Source organism: Podarcis gaigeae (genome assembly GCF_964106915.1).
Source record: "Podarcis gaigeae genome assembly, chromosome: 1".
In the NCBI taxonomy this organism is placed as follows: domain Eukaryota; kingdom Metazoa; phylum Chordata; class Lepidosauria; order Squamata; family Lacertidae; genus Podarcis; species Podarcis gaigeae.
In genome coordinates this window covers 4850146-4870846 of record NC_139678.1, presented here as the reverse complement: position 1 = coordinate 4870846, position 20701 = coordinate 4850146, and the positions used below count along the sequence as shown (strand labels likewise).

The following is a 20701-nucleotide window of genomic DNA, read 5'->3' as shown; positions in this document are numbered from 1 at the left end:
GCCTGTCGCAAATGTGTGCCTCCCCCAACCTTTCCCTCCGCCTTTCTGAGACCTAGGCGGAGTGACCTTGCTCAAAGCACTGTCTTGGTGCGTTAGGGGCATTAACCCCCCCCAGTCCAACTGTCTAGAGCAAGGTGGGCTCTTCTGGCAGGTCTCTGGGAAGCGGGGAAATTTGCAGTGTTACCCTGGGCTTTGAAAGCTAGGTGTGTTTGCAGGGCCCACCCTATTCCTGGCGCTGCAATCTGTTTTAACTGCTTTTCATTCTGAATTTTGAATTGCTCTGGGACCTGCTGGTGAGGGGCAGGTAGTAAAACCATCGTCGTCGTCATTAGTCATCTCCCCCCCCCCCAAAAAAAAAATTGAACTCGAAGCAATTTATAAAAGCAAAGGTGATAAATAAATTTAAAAGCAAGAATAAAATCAACCTAAAATAATAGTAGGGACGCAGGTGGCGCTGTGGGTTAAAGCCTCAGCACCTAGGACTTGCCGATCGAAAGGTCGGCGGTTTGAATCCCTGCGGCGGGGTGCGCTCCCGCTGCTCGGTCCCAGCGCCTGCTAACCTAGCAGTTCGAAAGCACCTCCGGGTGCAAGTAGATAAATAGGGATCGCTTACCAGCGGGAAGGTAAACGGCGTTTCCGTGTGCAGCTCTGGCTCGCCAGAGCAGCGATGTCATGCTGGCCACGTGACCCGGAAGTGTCTCCGGACAGCGCTGGCCCCTGGCCTCTTGAGTGAAATGGGCGCACAACCCCAGAGTCTGTCAAGACTGGCCCGTACGGGCAGGGGTACCTTTACCTTTACCTTTAAAATAATAGTAACATACAGTGGTGCCTTGGTTCTCAAACTTAATCCGTTCCTGAGGTCCGTTCCAAAACCAAAGCGTTCCAAAACCAAGGTGCTCTATCCCATAGAAAGGAATGCAAAATGGATTAATCCGTTCCAGACTTTTAAAAACAACCCCTAAAACAACAATTTAACATGAATTTTACTTTCTAACGAGACCATTGATCCATAAAATGAAAGCAATAAACAATGTACTGCAGTCACACAATCAATCAATCAGTAGCTGAACTGGGTTCCACACAGTCACAAAAACGAACAAAAAGAGCTGCAGAAACAAAAGCGCAAAATGAATAGCATAAACAGACAGACCTCAGCACAACACTCAAATCGGAAGCGTAACACTCAAAATGGAGCACGTTCGGCTTCCGAAAAAAGTTTGCAAACCGGAACACTTACTTCCAGGTTTGCAGTGTTTGGGTTCAAGTTGTTTGAGTACCAAGGCGTTTGAGAACCAAGGTACCACTGTACATAAAAGAACAAACCCAAATATCCACCCCCCAAAAAATACACCAAGAATTAAACTCCAAGGGCTTGGGTGTGTAAGCATGTTTTTCCCTGACGCCTGAAAGCAGACAGTGAGGGAACCAGACGTGCCTACCTGGAGACAAGCGGTCCATAAATGGGGGCCACTACTGAGAAGACCCGTTCTCATGTTGCGACCCTCCGTTCCTCCCTCAGAGGGGACATGTGGAAGGGGCTCTGATGAAGAGCATGTGGTCCAGGTTGGTTCACGTGGGGCAGTTTCCAAACCGCCTTTGAAGGCAGCCCCACCTATAACACATTGCAGTAGTCTAACCTAGAGACCATAGATGATAGATGTTTAGGCTCTCCCTGGCCGGTAGACAAGCAAAGAGTTTCTTACTCTTGATAGTTTAATTGCAACAACACAAAATGACTTTCCCCAGCCTGAATTATTAGGCTGCCGAAATGAAGAGCTGACAATTTAAAAGGCCTGTCTCTCTCAACCCTTTCCTGGCTGGCTTCTGCAATAGCCAGCCTTCTAAATTTTATCCATAACAGTTTTGCTCCTGTCCTTTCTTTCATGGGGTTTGGACCTGTGACCAGGGCTAGATTTAGGTTTGATGAGGCCCTAAGCTACTGAAGGTAATGGGGTGCTTTATATGTCTAGCTGTCCTTTGTCAACAATAAATTGTCACTGTTTTCATGTTGAATATATGCTATATGATCATTTAAGGACCTAATAGGTATCTCAAGCCATTTGCCCATGTTGCTATGCAACCAGTCCATGCAGAATGTAGGCACCCTATATATAGAAAGGAGCAAACCAGTGATATTTGAGGGAACAGGCTAGCATGACTTACATCACAGGAGCCTACACAACACAAAACACTGTATGTAGGTTTTATTTTATTTGTTCTTTATCTTATATTTTGGAAATGTACATCCAGGTGTTTTTTTCCCTTTACATTTTTTGGGGGCCCCCAAGAAAGTGGGGCCCTAAGTTATACCTTGTTTAGCTTCTACGTAAATCCGGCAAGGCCTGTGACCCAGAGAGGCCTATGCTGTTCATGCTTGAAAAAAAGGAAAAGTTACAATTTTCACCCATTATATCCTTGCCGCTCACCCAAAAGCTCTTTATCTTGGCTGTGTGAGTAGAACTTCCTTTAAATTTAAAGGATCGCTGCATTGCATGCCCACCTCTCTACCAAATTTCTCTCCCCTGGCAGTTTGATGTCCTATTTAGAAGTTCCCCAGCGATGATCCTTTAGAGCGTTTGCCTTCCCTTTCTTTCTCCGACAGGCCATTTCTCCCACTCCACCCCTTCCTCTCTTCTTACATGCAACATTTTTTAGAGAGTTGCTTATGCGGCTGTTTTGAATTCTTCAATTATTAAGTCTCTGGCTTGGTGCCTTCTTGGCGAAGCGAGGGGGCCCTCAAAGCATCCAGAGCCGTGCTGGAAATCAGAATATTTTTTTGCAGCGGATCTGCAAGCTTTATTTGCGCATTGCCTCCGTAATTGCCGCAAAATGGGCAGAAGCCGAGGCCTGACGACCGTGAGCAAATAACGGTCTCTCTACATGTTTGGAACGGCTTTCTACCTACCGTGCTTCAAGCTTCTAAACAGAGCTGTTGAAATCGCAATGGGTTAAGCAAAATGGAAGCCCTCTTGGGTCCGATGGATCTTGCCGTTTCCCCCCTTCGCAATTAACTGCCTGGAAACGATATTTGAGATTCTAGTTATTCTAGTCTGGAATCATTATTTTCCTTCTTGTTTTCGATGGCTTTGTAATGGAGAACGGCCTTGTGGCTCTGTGTAGCTCTGCGACATTTCCCTTAACCATGGTTAATTATTATTATTATTATTATTATTATTATTATTATTATTATATTTGTAGCCCGTCCATCTGAGTTTCCCCAGCCACTCTAGGCGGCTTCCAACAAAATCCTGGGTAGCTGCTGTTAATTTCATGATTAACACTCCGCTTGGCAGCGGACCCAGGGATCAAGAACCCCCAGATGTTATTGGACTACAACTCCCATCATCCCTCAACCTTGGCCATGCTGCTGGGGGATGATGGGAATTCTTATTACTTAACTTGCGGATAGAAAAGGTTTCTTGCTCTCTCATCTAACTAAGTAGCCTAGAGAAGAGCAAGGCAGCGGTGCCTGCCCATTGGTTCTTTCAGATAGTAAAAATAATTTTTTAAAAAATTATGATTTATACCCTGCTGTTCTGGCTGCCCCCTCGTCTCTGAGAGAGAAACACGAGGAAGAAGTTATGCCAGAGTGGTGCATGCTCTGGTTATCTCCCGCTTGGACTACTGCAATGCACTCTAAATGCGGCTACCTTTGAAGGTGACCCGGAAACTACTGGTGACTGGGGGCAGCCGCCAAGACCACATATCACCTACATTGAAAGACCTGCATTGGCTCCCAGTACATTGCCGAGCACAATTCAAAGTGTTGGTGCTTACCTTTAAAGCCCTAAACAGCCTCGGCCCAGTAGACCTGAAGGAGCGTCTCCACCCTCATCGTCCAGTCCGGACACTGAGGTTCAGCGCCGAGGGCCTTCTGGCAGTTCCCTCATTGCGAGAAGTGGAGATACAGGGAACCAGGCAGAGGGCCTTCTCGGTAGTGGCACCAGCCCTGTGGAACGCCCTCCCATCAGATGTCAAAGAGATAAACAACTACCTGACATTCAGAAGACATCTGAAGGCAGCCCTATTTAAGGAAGCTTTTAATGTGTGACATCTTAGTGTATTTTTGGTATTTGTGGAAGCCTTCCATAGTGGCTGGGGAAACCCAGCCAGATGGGCGGGGTACAAATAATATATTATTATTATTATTATTATCATCATCATCATCAGGATGCAACCAAAGGTGTAGCCCTCTAAACAACAAGGAGGGAGAGATAGAAGGTTCAGGGATGGTCTGGGAATCTTGCATGTTCCTCCCTCTGTTTGTCCATGCAAAGCCTTGATTTGGCCATAGTGATCCATGTGACGGTCACCTCCAGGCTTGATTATTGTAACTCACTCTACGCGGGACTGCCTTTGAAGCTGACCCAGAAACTCCAGCGGGTGCAGAATGCCGCGGCGAGACTCCTTACGGGGTCCTCACTGCGGGATCACATTCATCCAGTGCTTTACCAACTGCGCTGGCTCCCGGTGGAGTACAGGGTAAGGTTTAAGGTGCTGGTTTTGACCGTTCAAGCCCTATGCAGCCTAGGACCCTCGGACCTAGGGGACCGCCTCTCCTGGTATGTCCCACGGAGGACCCTATGGTCTTCAAACAAAAACATCATGGAGGTCCCAAGTCGCAAGGTGGTTAGATTGGTCTCAACTTGGGCCAGGGCCTTTTCAGCCCTGGCCAGAAATTGGTGGAACACTCTGTCACAAGACACTAGGCCATGCGGGACTTGACATCTTTCCGCAGGGCCTGCAAGACAGAGCTGTTCCACCTGGCCTTTGGTTTGGACTCAGTCTGACCCTTATGTCTTCCCTCCCCTTATGGTTTTGTTGTATGGACTACTTTTAAAATGAGGCTGCATTTTAAATAGCATTTTTAACCTGTATTTTAAATTGTGTTTTTTCCCCTTCCCTATTATGTTTTTATTGTAATTTTACTGGTGTTAGCCGCCCTGAGCCCAGCTCTGGCCGGGGAGGGTGGGGTATAAATAAAAATTTATTATTATTATTATTATTCTGAAAGCTCAGTTGCATCCATGCGTCTTACAATTATAAAACTGCTTTTACATGCTGCATTACGTCTTGTGTTCTTTTGCTGTTTGCTGCCTGGGTGTTCTCCGAACGCTGGACGTCTTACAAATCCTGAAATAAATAAATGGGTCTTCCTGTATCATCCCTCCATAAGTCGCTCTCCAAATAACTGCCTTTTCCTCCACCACCCTCTCCCCCTTGTAGGTCAAAATATTGTGCCATGAGTTACTGGTCCAGGTCTGTGACCTCTTACGGCTGAAGGACTGTCACCTCTTCGGACTCAGCGTCATTCAGAGTAAGTCCCGAGAGGAGTGTTTGGCTTCCTTCCACTCTCTGCACCTCTGCCATGCTGCTCAGTGATCTTCAGCTAGACCCGTGGCTGCTCCCTCGCTCAGTGAGCACTCAGCACAACATTTCTGCCGCCACAGCCGATGTGCGGAAGCGCCTCTCAGCAGTGGCGTGCAGTGGGGGGTGCAGGGGGGCCGGCCGCACCGGGCGCAACATCTGGGGGGGGCACGCTCGCCGCCTCCGGAGTCACCAAAGAGCCTCGGGCGCAGGCTGTAGCAGAGCCCCATGTCTCGTGGAACCGATGAGCTGTGCGTGCGTCCAGGCTGAAGGTGTCCGGCAGGCAGCGACTCTCAGCGCTCGCCGCGGTCCCCACGCGTCAGGGCCGCGGAGGGCGCGCCAGGCTGCCCCTCCTCACAGCCCCACCGCCGCTGCTGCTGCAGCTGCTGGGCCATGTTGCATTTTCCTCGCCTCTCTGCCCTCCTCCGGGCAAGCGGCGTCGTTTCGGCGGCAGCGCCAGCGGCAACTCACCTCAGATCACCTGACACGGACCCGCCGCCGCCGCCGTGGCTACCTTACCGTAAATACCCCAGCCCAGGCAGCAGCAAGTAGAAGCTGGCAGCAGCGGCAGGTTAGGGGGCACAAATTGCTTGCCTTGCCCGGGTTAGGGGGCGCAAATTACATGCCTTGCCCCGGGTGCTGACAACCCACGCTACGCCGCTGCCTCTCAGTAAAGGATGTTGCGTGTCGAGGTCCCCAGGGCCACCCCAATTACTCACACATCATACCAATATTTAAGGTTTAAAGTTTCTGGCATAATTTTGGCCACAACTTTATTAAAATACAATCATGTGAGTGGTTGCTTAGGCATTGGTTGCAACTAGCTGCCCCCACTGTGGGGGACAGTCTCACATTCCGCACGCCTGCGAAAGTCAGAAAAGGGGAATTTACTTGGGGGTAGCGACGGAGCAGGGAACCTGCCCTCAGCCCACCTCAAATGCAACCAGGAGCTCTTACAATGGCCCGAGCCCCCTTGACAGGGTGGACAAGCAATAGTCAGCCCCCGATTCTTTTAATGGAATCCCTTGCAGCAGCAGCAGCATCAGAGGGGCAGGCACAGCCAATCCATGCCCCTCAACCAACCAAACCATAAACCAATGCCTAACTACAACCTTACAAGTTGTGACGATTTGCTACGCAGTAGGCAAAAACCAAATGGCCCCAGCCAATCAGCCAGATGGACAAAATTCCTACCAGGCCCCTGCCCCAAGAGCAGACGACCCCATGACAGGCATAGCAAGGTCAAGCGAATAACCCTAATTCTAGGGAGGGGTGGACGGGCAATCCGATGCACGGGCGAAAAGAGGAAGCCCTAGCCTTGTGCAAGGAGTTTTAGCATTTATGGCTGTCAGTCAACAAATGGCAACATTAACTTCTTCCCAACGACAAGGGAAGCCCAATTGCATCATTGGCAACGGTCAATTAGCCTGCCCCACAACTTTGAAGTGTCCTGTCGGCCCCCACCGTAACACGTCCTCTCCATGAAGGAGAACACACTTTTTCGGATGTGGTGTGGCTGTAGATCTGAATCATCACATTTGCTAACTGTAGTTACCTCGAGCCACGGTCCATAGCTATTGTTAGAAGCTGGTTTCTGGCTAATCCTGTAGTTCAGGAATGGGGAAACGGTGGCCCTCCAGATCTTTTGTTGGACTACAGTTCCCATCATCCCTGGCCATTGGCCATGCTGCCTGGGGATGATGGGAGTTGAAGTCCATAATGGTTGGGAGTTGGCAAACCACAGTTAGCACCTGAGTGCAGTTGGAACCCTAAACCATGGGTAGGCAACCTAAGGCCCGGGGGCCGGATCCAGCCCAATCGCTTTCTCAATCTGGCCTGCGGACGATCCAGGAATCAGCGTGTTTTTACGTGATTAGAATGTGTCCTTTTATTTAAAATGCATCTCTGGGTTATTTGTGGGGCCTGCCTGGTGTTTTTACATGAGTAGAATATGTGCTTTTATTTACTGTATTTTTCACTCCATAGGATGCACTTTTTCCCCTTCAAAAATTGAGGGGAAATGTGTGTGCGTCCTATGGAGCGAATGCAGGCTCCTTGGCTTCAGCGATAGCAACGCAAAGCCTCCGAAGCGCAGAGGGAGCGCTCCCTCCACGCTCCGGAGGCTTTGCGTTGCTTTCGCTGAAGCCTGGAGAGCGAGAGGGGTCGGTGCACACCAACCCCTCTTGCTCTCCAGGCTTCAGGGACAGCCGCCTGAAGCCTTCGGAGTGCAGCGCGAGTTCCGGCTGCGCTCCGCAGGCTTCAGGTTCCTTTCGCTGAAACCAGAAGAGGAAGACTCTCCTGGCTTCAGCAGAGAGGGAGAGCTGCGCAGCCCCCTTCAGCCAAGCAGAAGGAGAAATGGAAGGGGCTCCGTTTCTCCTGCCGCTTCGCTGAAGGGGCGCTGAGCAGAGAGGGAGAGAATTTTTTTCCCTGTTCTCCCCCTCTAAAACAAGGTGCGTCCTATGGCCTGGTGCGTCCTATAGAGCTAAATATACGGTAAAATGCACCTCTGAGTTATTTGTGGGTTATAGGAATTCATTCATATATTTTTTCAAAATATAGTCCAGCCCCCCACAAGGTCTAAGGGACAGTGGACCAGCCCCCTGCTGAAAAAGTTTGCTGACCCCTGCCCTAAACCGTGGCTGGTTCCTAAAGTGGAAAGGAGAGAGAGTTAGTTGCACAAGAGGGGAAGAGGAAGGAGGGAATCTCTGGCCATGAGAGGAGTTTGGTTAGCATTGTACTGCATTCAGTGTACCAGCATCAAATCCAAAGCACAGGAAGTTTGACGTTGGGATATTGCTTAAAAGGGATGAGGCATTTTGCAGACCTCTCGTGGGCAGAGGCATCTAATTGTCCCTGTGCCATTTCCTGTGTTGTTTCTTATCAGGGACAAGTAAACATGCAAAAAATAATAATCTTTTGCAGCTAACGTGTTTATTTTTGTTTCAAAATATTTTTATTAAATCAATTTTTACTTAAAAATATTAAAAATAACACTTGGCAAAGATGTACTGCAAAAGACTGTAAAATACATTTTGAAAGTAAGTACCACAAAGAACAAGGGACACGGGTGGCACTGTGGGTTAAACCACAGAGCCTAGGACTTGCCAATCAGAAGGTTGGCGGTTCGAATCCCTGCAATGGGGTGAGCTCCCGTTGCTCGCTCCCTGCTCCTGCCTACCTGGCAGTTTGAAAGCACGTCAAAGTGCAAGTAGATAAATAGGTACGGCTCCAGCGGGAAGGTAAACGGTGTTTCCGTGTGTAGCTCTGGTTCGCCAGAAGCGGCTTAGTCATGCTGGCCACATGACCCGGAAGCTGTACGCCGGATCCCTCGGCCAGTAAAGCGAGATGAGCGCCGCAACCCCAGAGTCGGCCACGACTGGACCTAATGGTCAGGGGTCCCTTTACCTTACCACAAAGAGCAGCTCGTTGGGGAATCTGCCCTCCCCAGCATAAACTGCTAAAATGCTGCCTTTGTGAACTTCAATACTGTGGTTCTTTTTGGCTGCGGGTGCCGAATTGTCCCTGCTTTTTAGAGGAACGTTGGGAGAGTCCTTGCAACAGGCCTACTGTCTAATCTCAGCTTCCCATTTCTTCCCACGGCACAGACAACGAGCACGTCTATATGGAGCTGTCCCAAAAGCTCTGCAAGTACTGTCCGAAAGAGTGGAAGAAAGAAGCGAGTAAGGTAAGGACTCTGGTTTCACCTCCGCGTCTGAATCCCAGTTGCGTGGCGAGTTCTCGCCTCCCCCCTTTCCCCCCCTTTTCCCGCCCTGTTCCTCATAGGAGGCCGTGGTCTGGGCTGCAACCGGGGACGCCTCCTGGCCTCCCTGTTGATCCTCATCGGAAGAGGAACCAGAAATCTCTTCCGCTGTTGCAGGCTGCGGCGGCGGTTCCTGAAACAAACTGGGTACATCTATATCATGCTGATGGTTATTACCGGATGATCCCTTGGGAGGCGCCCTACCGCCCGAGGAACCCGATTTTGACCTGAGGGAGCGAGAAAACTGGGATCAGGTTAGGGGGCGGGTAGCAGAAGCAGTTCCCGGCAGGGCAGTGCCGGAACCTGAGGTACTAGGGAAAAATCCTGGCTAGCTGCGGCGCGGGAAAGAGGAAGAGCCTCGGCCGCACCAGACCTAAATGCGCGAGGCCATGCTCCGGCTGGCCCAGGGATGACGCGTCCGAGGATTCCCTGGCATTGCGGGGGCTGGAGGCAGCCCCCGCGAGTGTGGGGGAGGGGAGGGGCGTGAAGCCCGCAACCCCACCTCCTCTCTAGCTCAGAAGTGGCTTTGCCAGAAACTGCAGGAAGGGGAGAATGATGCTCTTGCACTCAGATCCCGTTCGCCGGTTTCCCAGTAGGCGCACCTGGGCTGGCCCAAATGGGACACTGGCCTGATCCGGCGAGCTCTTCTTGCTCGTTCTTACGTTGCCGTAGCGTGAGCTGGCCACCAGAAGTGCCTGTTTCACCTTATCCTCACCAGATTTAAGCAGGAAGAACCAGCGGCTTCATTTTAGCAACCTCTGAGAGCTCTCTGACATCCTGGAACAAAGATGCTTTTTCCCAGAGCAAAGGAGTTGCAATTAGAAGCTTAAATTATCTGAAGCCAGTTTGCAGAGCTTTAAACAGGCATGTTTTTTGGGACTACAGTTCCCATCATCCCTGACCACTGGTCGTGTTAGCTAGGGATGATGGGAGTTGTAGTCCCCAAACATCTGGAGGGCCAAGTTTGGCCATGCCTGCTTTAAAACAACCAGATGAGAGTCAACACAGAAAGTATCTTCTTCCCCTCTCTAAGAAAGGACGGCTGGGAGCTCTGAGCTGCTTAGCCGTTCAAAGCCCGGATCTTTGGAAACATATAGCATCCCGTAGCCTCAGCTGGCGAGGGCGGCTTGGTGTTGAAACTCCAGCCTGCCCCTGAGACAAATTGCCGGCGTATGGGGGACGTCTCAGAAAATTGCCTTTAAGGACCTTTGACAGTTAGCCGTGGCCCCGAAAGACAGCGCGGCCGCATCCAGCTGCCGTCTCCTCCTCCAGACAGATGGGTTTCATGTCAAAGCAGCAAAAGGTCGGGTCTGGTTTTCTGGTAGCAGATAACGAAAAGGGCACACAGATCAAGACTGAACCTGAAGCTCGGGTTACCGGCAGATCTGAAGCTCAGGTTATACCCTCCCAGTGTAGCTGGTGGTGAAAACCGTTTTTGCAAAAAGCCAGATCAGCCCAGCACCTTTGCTGCCAAGGGGACAATTGCTCCTTTGCCAAATGCATCCCAGCATTAACACACTGCTCCTGCTGGGGCTCAGTATTCTTAGGGGGTGAGGGAGAAGATGTCTTCTGGAGGGGGGTCCTTCTCCCTCCCTAACTCAAGCAGAAGGCTGATCCTTTATTTTTGCCTTTGGTTGCAGGGTATAGACCAGTTTGGGCCCCCCATGATCATTCACTTCCGAGTCCAGTATTACGTGGAAAACGGCCGGCTGATCAGGTAATGGGGAAAGGGGGCTTTTGCGAGGTGGGGGGGGGAGCAATTTGTTGCCAAAAGCCTTGGTGGCAAAGAGCCACATGGAAGAAAAAGTGGGCCTTATGGTGGCCCACAATTTATTTATTTTAAAAGCTGCTCAATTTGAGTTCTTATTGATAAATTAGTTGCATGTCAATTCCTTAGCATGTTATCAAAACCGTGTCAACATTTGGATCTCTCCTTGTTGGCGAGTTAATTTCTTGATATTTTTGCAGCCAACTACAAAACTATGTAGGACGCGGGTGGCTGTGTGGGTTAAACCACAGAGCCTAGGACTTGCTGATCAGAAGGTTGGCGGTTTGAATCCCGGCAACTGGGTGAGCTCCCGTTGCTCGGTCCCTGCTCCTGCCAACCTAGCAGTTTGAAAGTACATCAAAGTGCAAGTAGATAGATAGGTACCGCTCCAGCGGGAAGGTAAACGGCATTTCCATGCGCTGCTCTGGTTTGCCAGAAGCGGCTTACTTTTGTAAGCCACATGACCCGGAAGCTGTACGCCAGCTCCCTTGGCCAATAAAGCGAGATGAGCGCCGCAACCCCAGAGTCAGTCACGACTGGACCTAATGGTCAAGGGTCCCTTTACCTTTACCTTACAAAACTACCCTGTGCCTAAAAGGTAAAGGTAAAGGTACCCCTGACAGTTAAGTCCAGTTGTGAACGACTCTGGGGTTGCGGCGCTCATCTCGCTTTACTGGCCAAAGGAGCCGACGTTTGTTCACAGACAGTTTTTCCGGGTCATGTGGCCAGCATGACTAAGCCGCTTCTGGCGAACCAGAGCACCGCACAGAAATGCTGTTTACCTTCCCGCCAGAGTGGTACCTATTTATCTACTTGCACTTTGAAGTGCTTTTGAACTGCTAGGTTGGCAGGAGCAGGGACTGAGCAATGGGAGTTCACCCTGTCGCAGGGATTCAAACCGCCGACCTTCCAATCGGCAAGCCCAAGAGGCTCAGTGGCTTAGACCACAGTGCCACCCGCATCCCTACACTGGACCTAAACTGGCTTAAAATTAATAATGATAGTATGATGATTTGACATATATATATATATATATATATATATGCTTTCGTAGATTTTCACGGGTACAGGAATGCAGGTTTTGGTGTCCTCGGGTGTCTTCCCGTGTAAAAGTTGGGGTGTCTAGGCGACGTTTCGACGAGGTCTCACTCGTCATCTTCATCTTTAGCACCAGCCTGAAGATGACGAGTGAGACCTCGTCGAAACGTCGCCTAGACACCCCAACTTTTACACGGGAAGACACCCGAGGACACCAAAACCTGCATATATATATATATATATATATATATATATATATATATATATATATATTACTACTGTCATTCAGTGTAGTTCTAAGGAGATTGCTCTGTCAGCTTATGGATTTCTGCTTAAGTGATGGAGTGACCTCCCCTCCTCTCGACCCACACACTGTTCTAGAGGTTCTCCTGACCAGCACAGGGCCATTTTGGGGGCAATGGGATTGTTTCATTGGGGGCAATGGGATTGTTTCATTGTTTTAATGATGGATTCTTACGTTTTAACATTTGTGTAACTAGTTTCTATATTTTGCAAACCTCTTGGGACCCTGTTTTGGCATTAAACGGTACATGAATTAATTAACAATAAAAAATTATAATCTAAAGTCACTACAGAGTGAAGAATCTGTCAGTTTCGGTTTCTTTCAGTTCCTCGTTTTTCCAGTCTCAAGGTCAGTTCCTCACACTTCCACATCAGTTTCCACTTTTTAAAGAAAAGTTCATGTGCAAACTGATCAGCAATTTCATGCAATTTTTCCTTCCATACACATTTTTGCAGAGCGCTTTTCCCTGATAGAATGTGTTCTGTACATCATTTTCACTGCTAAATGCACCTGGAATGCACACTTTACCAGAGTCTTTGCAATTAGTACACATTTCCTGGCTGGAGAAAAGCACAACAAAATTCAGATGCAGGCAAATTCCCGAAAGGATAGCCTGGCTTCGGTTTCCATATTGTTTCGCAAAGTGCAAATCAGGTCGGTTTAAACGTGAGCTGGATCGAATTTCAGACCATTGCACCGTTTATAAGGAAGAAGGAATGGGAGTGTCTAAATGAATACCTTAAAAGCCAAGGTTCGAGGACAGAAATCTGGAATAACCTTGTGAAGTGAAAGGATAAGAAAGAGGGATTTATAACTGGATGCTAGGATAGAGATGATAAGGAAAACAGGAAAACACAATGAGAGTTAAAGGAGGTGCTGTGGGATTGGTAGAAGTCAATCTTTGTTTTTCTTTTTAGTGTTTATATTATTAACTTGTAAGATATGGGTTTGGGTTTTTTTTTTTCTTTTTTGAATGTTGGTTTTTGTGTTTTGTGTATTGTTATTTTTCGTGTTGTTGTTGTGTGGAAAATACTAATAAATAAATAAATAATAATAATAATAATAATACAGTGGTGCCCCGCAAGACAAACGCCTCACAAGACGGAAAACCCACTAGACGAAAGGGTTTTCCGTTTTGGAGGTGCTTTGCAAAACGAATTTTCTATGGGCTTGCTTCGCAAGACGAAAATGTCTTGCGAGTTCCTGCGTTGTTGTTTTTTTCCTTTTTCCCTCCTTTTTCTAAGCCGCTAAGCCGCTTATCAGCTGATCCGCTAAGTCGCTTATTAGCTGATCATCTAAGCCACTAATGGGCTTGCTTCGCAAGACGAAAAAACCGCAAGACGAAGAGGCTCGCGAAACGGATTCTTTTCGTCTTGCGAGGCACCACTGTAAAAAGTTTGCAAGGAAGAAGCAACTAACCCCAGCGAAAGACGCCCATGTTTTCTGCCTGTCTGTTTCTCCCCTGCCGTTCTTCGTTTACATCCCTCTTCCTTTCTCTCCCTCTCCTTCCAGCGACCGAACCGCCCGCTACTATTATTACTGGCACCTGAGGAAGCAAGTCCTCCGCTCGCAGAGCCTCCTTCGCGAGGAGGCCTATTTCCTGCTGGCAGCCTTTGCCCTGCAAGCCGACCTGGGCAACTTCAAAAGGAACAAGCACTACGGGAAATACTTTGAACCCGAAGCCTACTTCCCCGCCTGGGTAGGAGCACCCTCTTCCTTCGAGCCCAGGCTCTCTCTCTCTCCCTCAATGCCCTTCATCTCTCCCCCAGTGCCTAAACACAAGCTGTGTTGCCATAGCTCTGAAGACCACCCGTCCTCCGAGCCGTTCCAGACGGCACGAGGGGTTTGTGGGCGGGTGCATCTGTCAGCCGGAAAATATGCCGAAGTGGGGCATTCCAGCTTGGCTGGGATTGAGTTGCCTTTTGCAGAAATCTGGCGGCGCTGTCTGTTTTGGCTTTCCCCTCAGAGGAGAGCGCCAATACCATGGCTGTCAACTTACAGATTTGAAAATAAGGGACCAGCAGCCTCGAAAATAAGGGATCAGCAGCCAAAATAAGGGGTTTCCGGACCACGGGTATGTTCAACTTCTGAGCCCCTCCGAGCCACACCAGTAAAACACAGCAGACCTGCAACTTTCGCAGGATTTACCTACACGATTGCAGCATTGTGCGAGTGAGCGGGCAGCGACCATGTCGTGCCTGCTGAGGCTTCCTGTGGATATTGGCGCAAGGCAAAAGGGCGGTTTGGTGTGTTTGACCAACCCGTCTCAGGCTTCAAGTTCATCTGACTCCCAAGCCAGCCCTCACTGCAAACGTGTCAGCTACGAGGATTACATGCTTGCAGCAAGGTTGACTCACTATTTCCATTTTAAGCACCCAGCATTAAGGGGGGGGGAGCAACAGCTCAGACTTCAGATAGCAGACACAACCGCTGGGATGAGACAGGCGTTCTGAAATGAAAACACATTCCAGAGTATAAAAAGCCTCTTGGCAAAAAAAGCACCCTCTGTACCTTCACTCTCCAGGAGGAATATAAACATGTAAGTGTTCTGTTGCACGCACATACCCCAAAACCCACATTCTGCATTTTAGGAAATGCATGCTCTGGGTTGCATAAACAGCCTTGTCATTCCCCAGCCCCTGAATAAAGAGAGAGCTCTGAGAAGACTAAGAGAGCTGAGTGGGGGGTGCTTGTGTAATCTCACTGTTTACAAGTTGTACAAGTGACAATAAAGTATGACAATAAAGTATTTCAATTTAGCTTGACGCACGTGGCAGGGGAAAAAATATGGAAAGGGTGAAGGTTCTGGGGGAAATGACTTTGGCAGTCCCACTTGCCATGTGTTTTGAGTATGTGCTGTTTTGGCTTTAGGTGACATCCAGGGAACGTAACCCCCGCATAACTTGCAGGCTTGCTCCAGTTGGAATCAACTGGAGGGCACTGGGATTTGGGAAGGCTGTGTCATGTCGTCTCTGGTCCACTGTTATTTCGCCTAGCAAACCTGAGATTCCCAGCCAGGTGCAATTAACACTCAGCACCCCTTCTCTCTCTCTCTCTCTCTCTCTCTCTCGGCAGGTGGTGGCAAAGAGAGGAAAAGACTACATTCTGAAGCACATTCCCATCATGCACAAGGACCAGTGCACCCTGACGGCCTCCGAGGCCCATCTGAAGTACATCAAGGAAGCTGTCCGGCTTGATGACGTGGCCGTGCATTATTATAGATTGTATAAGGTACGGGGGGGGGGGCGCAGAATCAAACGGGTCCTGTTAGGCAAGGCAAGATGCCGCTGATCAGTTTGTGTCCTCCATTTGGGAAGGCGAAATTTTTTTTGTGTCCCTGGTCATTATTCTCTCTCCCCTTCCTGGCCCCGAAACAATAGGTTTTGACATATACAGCCTTAAACGGCTCAGGACCGCAATACCTCTAGGACTGCCTCTTTCCATATGAACCTCCCCAGACCTTGAGATCGTCTTCTGAGGCCCTTCTTTGTGTGCCTCCTCTTCTAGAGGTCCACAGGGTGGCAACACCAGAACGGGGCCTTCTCTGTGGTGGCTCCCCGTCTGTAGGATTCTCTCCCCAGGGAAGTTTGCCTGGCGCCTTCATTACACACCATTAGGTGCCAGGCAAAAAAGTTCCTTTTAAAAGAGGCCTTTGGTTGATCTGTTTGACATCCTATACTCTTTTAAAATGTGGCTGTTTTCTGGGGCAGTTTTAATTGGGTTGTTGTTTTTATTCTGATTATATATGTTGGGAACTTTTCTGGGAACCACCCTGAGACCACCAGGTATAGGGTGGTATATAAACTATAATAATAATAATAATAATAATAATAATAATAATAATAATAATAATACAGTCACACCTCTAATTAAGTTCAGTTCAGGTTGTGTCCCGCGGTAACCCGGAAGTACCGGAAAGGGTTACTTCCAGGTTTCACCGCTCGCGCATGCGCAGTCGCTCAAAATGATGGCATGCGCAGAAGCGGCGAATCGCGGCACGCGCAGACGCTCATGTTGCGAACGGGGCTCCGGGACGGATCCCGTTTGCAACCCGAGGTACCACTGTAATAATAATAATAATAATAATAACCTCGGGGAAATTTAGTGCTGTGTTTTCACATGGCTCGCTGAGAAACTGCAACAGTGTGTGTTTGCGACGACACTCTTCAGAAACTGCTGTAAAGATAAGTTGCAAGGTCTGATTATGGAGGCCGTCAATCATCCTGGCCACCAGGCTTTAGCCCTCGCTTCTGGAGGACAGCTGCATTTCAGAGGGGAGGGTGTTGCAAAATCGCAGGGGGTCGTGCTAGACAATTAGGGGTCCTTTCCAACCCTGCAGTTCTGTGTTTCTGTGAAAAGCTGGGGCGCTAGCAGCAAGCTAACGTCTCCCAGACCAATCATCATATCCAGGCACAAGACAGTAGAGGGCACCCTTGTTTAATGTGTGACATTTTAGTGTCTTTTTGGTCTCTGAGGAAGCCGCTCAGAGTGGCTGGGGGAACCCAGCCAGATGGGCAGGGTACAAATAATAAATTATTATTATTATTATTATTATTATTATTACCTGAGGCTTTACAGATGTTTTGAACTACAATTCCCATCACCCCCAGCGAGCACGGCTGGGTAGTGGAGCGGTGCTTCTTTGAGAATTTGCGACCCCAGATCCTTCAGGGCTTTATCAGTAACCAGTGATAGCTAGAATTTGGAACGGGATTGTGAGGGAAGCCAGCGAGGTGTGGCCCTTGTGCTAGCTGGTGCTGATGGGAGTTGTGGTCCGAAACATCTGGAGGGCGCCGGGTTGGGGAACGATGCTCTGTTAATCCACACACAACCTTGCTCTGAAGAATCAGGGGCGCCCTCTTTTTTCTCCATGTCTGAACGCTCCTTTTCCCAAGTAAAACAGCCGTTCGAATTGTGTGTGCGAGGTGAGGGCTTTGTAAAAGGGCAAAAAGAGTCATTATCATTTCTTTCTTGCAGGACAAGAAGGAAATCGAGGCCTCTCTCACCCTAGGGCTTACCACTCGAGGCATCCAGATATTCCAGGTAGGCGCCTCCAAAACATTACATACCATTGAGATGGCTTCTTGCGTTCCCAGACTTAAGCCGGCTTGCTTTCAGTGGGCTAAACTCTGCATGGAATCTGGGATTTGTATTTCTGGGGTGGCGGGTGATGATTCACAGTCCTTCTGAGTTTTGAGGCTTGCCTGAAAGGAGGTAACTCGTCTCCATGCTGGAGAGTCCAGGTTTTGGAGAGTAGAACTGCAGAAAGAGATGGGGAGAGTTTTCTGAAACCTAAGATGTGCACAGATGTACCTTTTTAGAAAAGATGTACCTTTTTAGGAAAAAAAGACCACTGGCATTTCTGCTCCCGTGGGATAACACACACACACAAACACTTTGCAGTCCATTCTCCTACATGGCTGCCTGCATTGAACCTCCCATTTTATATTGTAAAATTCTGCAAATGGTAAATATATTCAGCTATCGTGGCTGCCGGGACGCAGGTGGCGCTGTGGGTTAAACCACAGAGCCTAGGACTTGCCGATCAGAAGGTCGGCGGTTCGAATCCCCGCAACGGGGTGAGCTCCTGTCGCTCAGTCCCTGCTCCTGCCAACCTAACAGTTCGAAAGCACGTCAAAGTGCAAGTAGATAAATAGGTACCGCTCCGGCAGGAAGGTAAATGGCGTTTCTGTGCGCTGCTCTGGTTCGCCAGAAGCGGCTTAGTGCTGCTGGCCACATGACCCGGAAGCTGTACGCCGGCTCCCTCGGCCAGTAAAGCGAGATGAGCGCCGCAACCCCAGAGTCAGCCGCAACTGGACCTAATGGTCAGGGGTCCCTTTACCTTTACCTTTACTAGCACCTTAAGGTAAAGGTAAAGGTACCCCTGCCCGTACGGGCCAGTCTTGACAGACTCTGGGGTTGTGCGCCCATCTCACTTAAGAGGCCAGGGGCCAGCGCTGTCCGGAGACACTTCCAGGTCACGTGGCCAGCGTGACATCGCTGCTCTGGCGAGCCAGAGCCGCACACGGAAACGCCATTTACCTTCCCGCTGGTAAGCGGTCCCTATTTATCTACTTGCACCCGGAGGTGCTTTCGAACTGCTAGGTTGGCAGGCGCTGGGACCGAGCAGCGGGAGCACACCCCGCCGCAGGGATTCAAACCGCCGACCTTTCGATCGGCAAGTCCTAGGCGCTGAGGCTTTAACCCACAGCGCCACCTGCGTCCCTTTACTAGCACCTTAGAGACCAACTAAGTTAATTCTGGGTATAAGCTTTTCGCTCATGAAAGCTTATACCCAGAACTAACTTAGTTGGTCTCTAAGGTGATACTGGACTATTTTTTTAACATTTTATTTCAACTGCGTGAGACCAACACGGCTACCTTTTTAGGAAAAAAAGACCACTGGCATTTCTGCTCCCGTGGGATAACACACACACACAAACACTTTGCAGTCCATTCTCCCGCTCCGGCGGGAAGGTAAACGGTGTTTTCGTGTGCTGCTCTGGTTCGCCAGAAGCGGCTTCATCATGCTGGCCACATGACCCAGAAGCTGTACGCCGGCTCCCTCGGCCAAGAAAGCGAGATGAGCACCACAACCCCAGAGTCGGCTACGACCGGACCTAATGGGTTTCTGCACACAGTTCAAGATGCTCATGTCTGTCTTTAAACCCCTGAGCAACCTAGGCCCCAAATAGCTGGAAAACCCCCTTCCCTACAGACCCCCTTGGCTGTTAAAATCATCAGAGGGGTCTCTCGGTAGTCCCACCTCCCTCAGAAGTTCACAGCTGTGGTGGCGGCAGCCCAGGAGAGGGTCTTCTGTGTGGTGGCCCCTAACCTGTGGAAATTCCTCAGCAGGGAGGTGCGTCTTTCATTGTATACTGAAGACACATCCCTGGCGCCTGAGACGTGTGTTTTCAGGGCCTGTTCCTGTGATTGTAATCTACTTTAACTGTTTTTTAGTTTTACATTGCCGTACCTCGCCACGGCACCTCGGGTGGCGCTGTGGGTAAAAGCCTCAGCGCCTAGGACTTGCCAATCGAAAGGTCGGCGGTTCGAATCCCTGCGGCGGGGTGCGCTCCCGTTGCTTGGTCCCAGCGCCTGCCAGCCTAGCAGTTCGAAAGCACCCCCGGGTGCAAGTAGATAAATAGGGACCGCTTACCAGCGGGAAGGTAAACGGCGTTCCGTGTGCTGCGCTGGCTCGCCAGATGCAGCTTCGTCACGCTGGCCACGTGACCCGGAAGTGTTTCCGGACAGCGCTGGCTCCCAGCCTATAGAGTGAGATGAGCGCACAACCCCAGAGTCTGTCAAGACTGGCCCGTATGGGCAGGGGTACCTTTACCTTTTTAACCCACCACGAGGGGGGCGCGGGTGGCGCTGTGGGTAAAACCTCAGTGCCTAGGACTTGCTGATCGCATGGTCGGTGGTTCGAATCCCTGCGGCGGGGTGCGCTCCCGTCGCTTCAGTCCCAGCTCCTGCCCACCTAGCAGTTCGAAAGCACCCCTAAGTGCAAGTAGATAAATAGGTACCACTCTGGCGGAAAGGAAAACGGTGTTTCCGTGTGCAGCGCTGGTGCTGGCTCGGCAGATGCCGCCAAGTCACGCTGGCCACGTGACCCGGAAGTGTCTCCGGACGGCGCCGGCTCCTGCTCTCTTGAGCGAGATGAGCGCGCAACCCTAGAGTCGGACACGACTGGCCCGTACGGGCAGGGCTACCTTTACCTTTACCTTTAACCCACCACAAGGCATGCTAGAGAAGGGCAGGTAATAAATATAATGATTGTCGTTGTCTCTTCCCCCCCTTTTCTTCCTTCCCAGAATGTAAACAGCGAGAGGCAGTTACTTTATGACTTCCCTTGGACGAACGTGGGGAAACTCGTGTTTGTGGTGAGTAGGGAGACACCAAAGTCAGACTCGCCTTTCAGTTCCTCGCGAATATTCTGCCTGTGGCACAGATTTACACAATGGGTTTTCTTGGGGTGCATGCTTGGGGTAACCGTGTGCAGTTCCCGTCGTTTCACCTCAAAATGGAGATTGTAGGAAAGGTCAAGGGGGAAGGATGGTGAGGCAAGCTAACATATTTTTTTGGAAAGGTTTAGTTTGGCCGGGGGGGGGGGGGAGGCAAGTAAATTTGGAGACGCAACCGGAGAGTATAATGTGAAGAAAATACAAAAGAAAGTGTTTATCTAAACAGCGCATGGTTATGTGCAAGGGATGCGGTGGCGCTGTGGTCTAAACCACGGAGCCTCTTGGGCTTGCCGATCAGAAGGTCGGTGGTTCGAATCCCCACGATGGGGTGAGCTCCCGTTGCTCTGCCCCAGCTCCTGCCAACCTAGCAGTTCAAAAGCACACCAGTCCAAGTAGATAAATAGGTACCGCTGCGGCAGGAAGGTGAACGGTGTTTCCGTGCGCTCTGGTTTCTATCACGGTGTCCCATTGCACCAGGAGCGGTTTAGTTCTGCTGGCCA

General features: G+C 49.9%; 1 protein-coding gene across 3 annotated transcripts in view; it reads left to right on the top strand.

Moving 5' to 3' along the window:
* FRMD6 (FERM domain containing 6) overlaps positions 1 to 20701 on the top strand; it is a 150614-nt gene that overhangs the window by 109851 nt on the left and 20062 nt on the right. For all 3 annotated transcript variants that reach the window (XM_083734437.1, XM_083734436.1, XM_083734435.1), the window contains 7 exons: positions 5227 to 5317; positions 8973 to 9052; positions 10768 to 10844; positions 13750 to 13936; positions 15313 to 15468; positions 17215 to 17280; positions 20052 to 20120. In XM_083734437.1, the coding sequence (XP_083590563.1) occupies positions 5227 to 5317; positions 8973 to 9052; positions 10768 to 10844; positions 13750 to 13936; positions 15313 to 15468; positions 17215 to 17280; positions 20052 to 20120 (726 nt within the window). The remainder of the gene's footprint in view (positions 1 to 5226; positions 5318 to 8972; positions 9053 to 10767; positions 10845 to 13749; positions 13937 to 15312; positions 15469 to 17214; positions 17281 to 20051; positions 20121 to 20701) is intronic.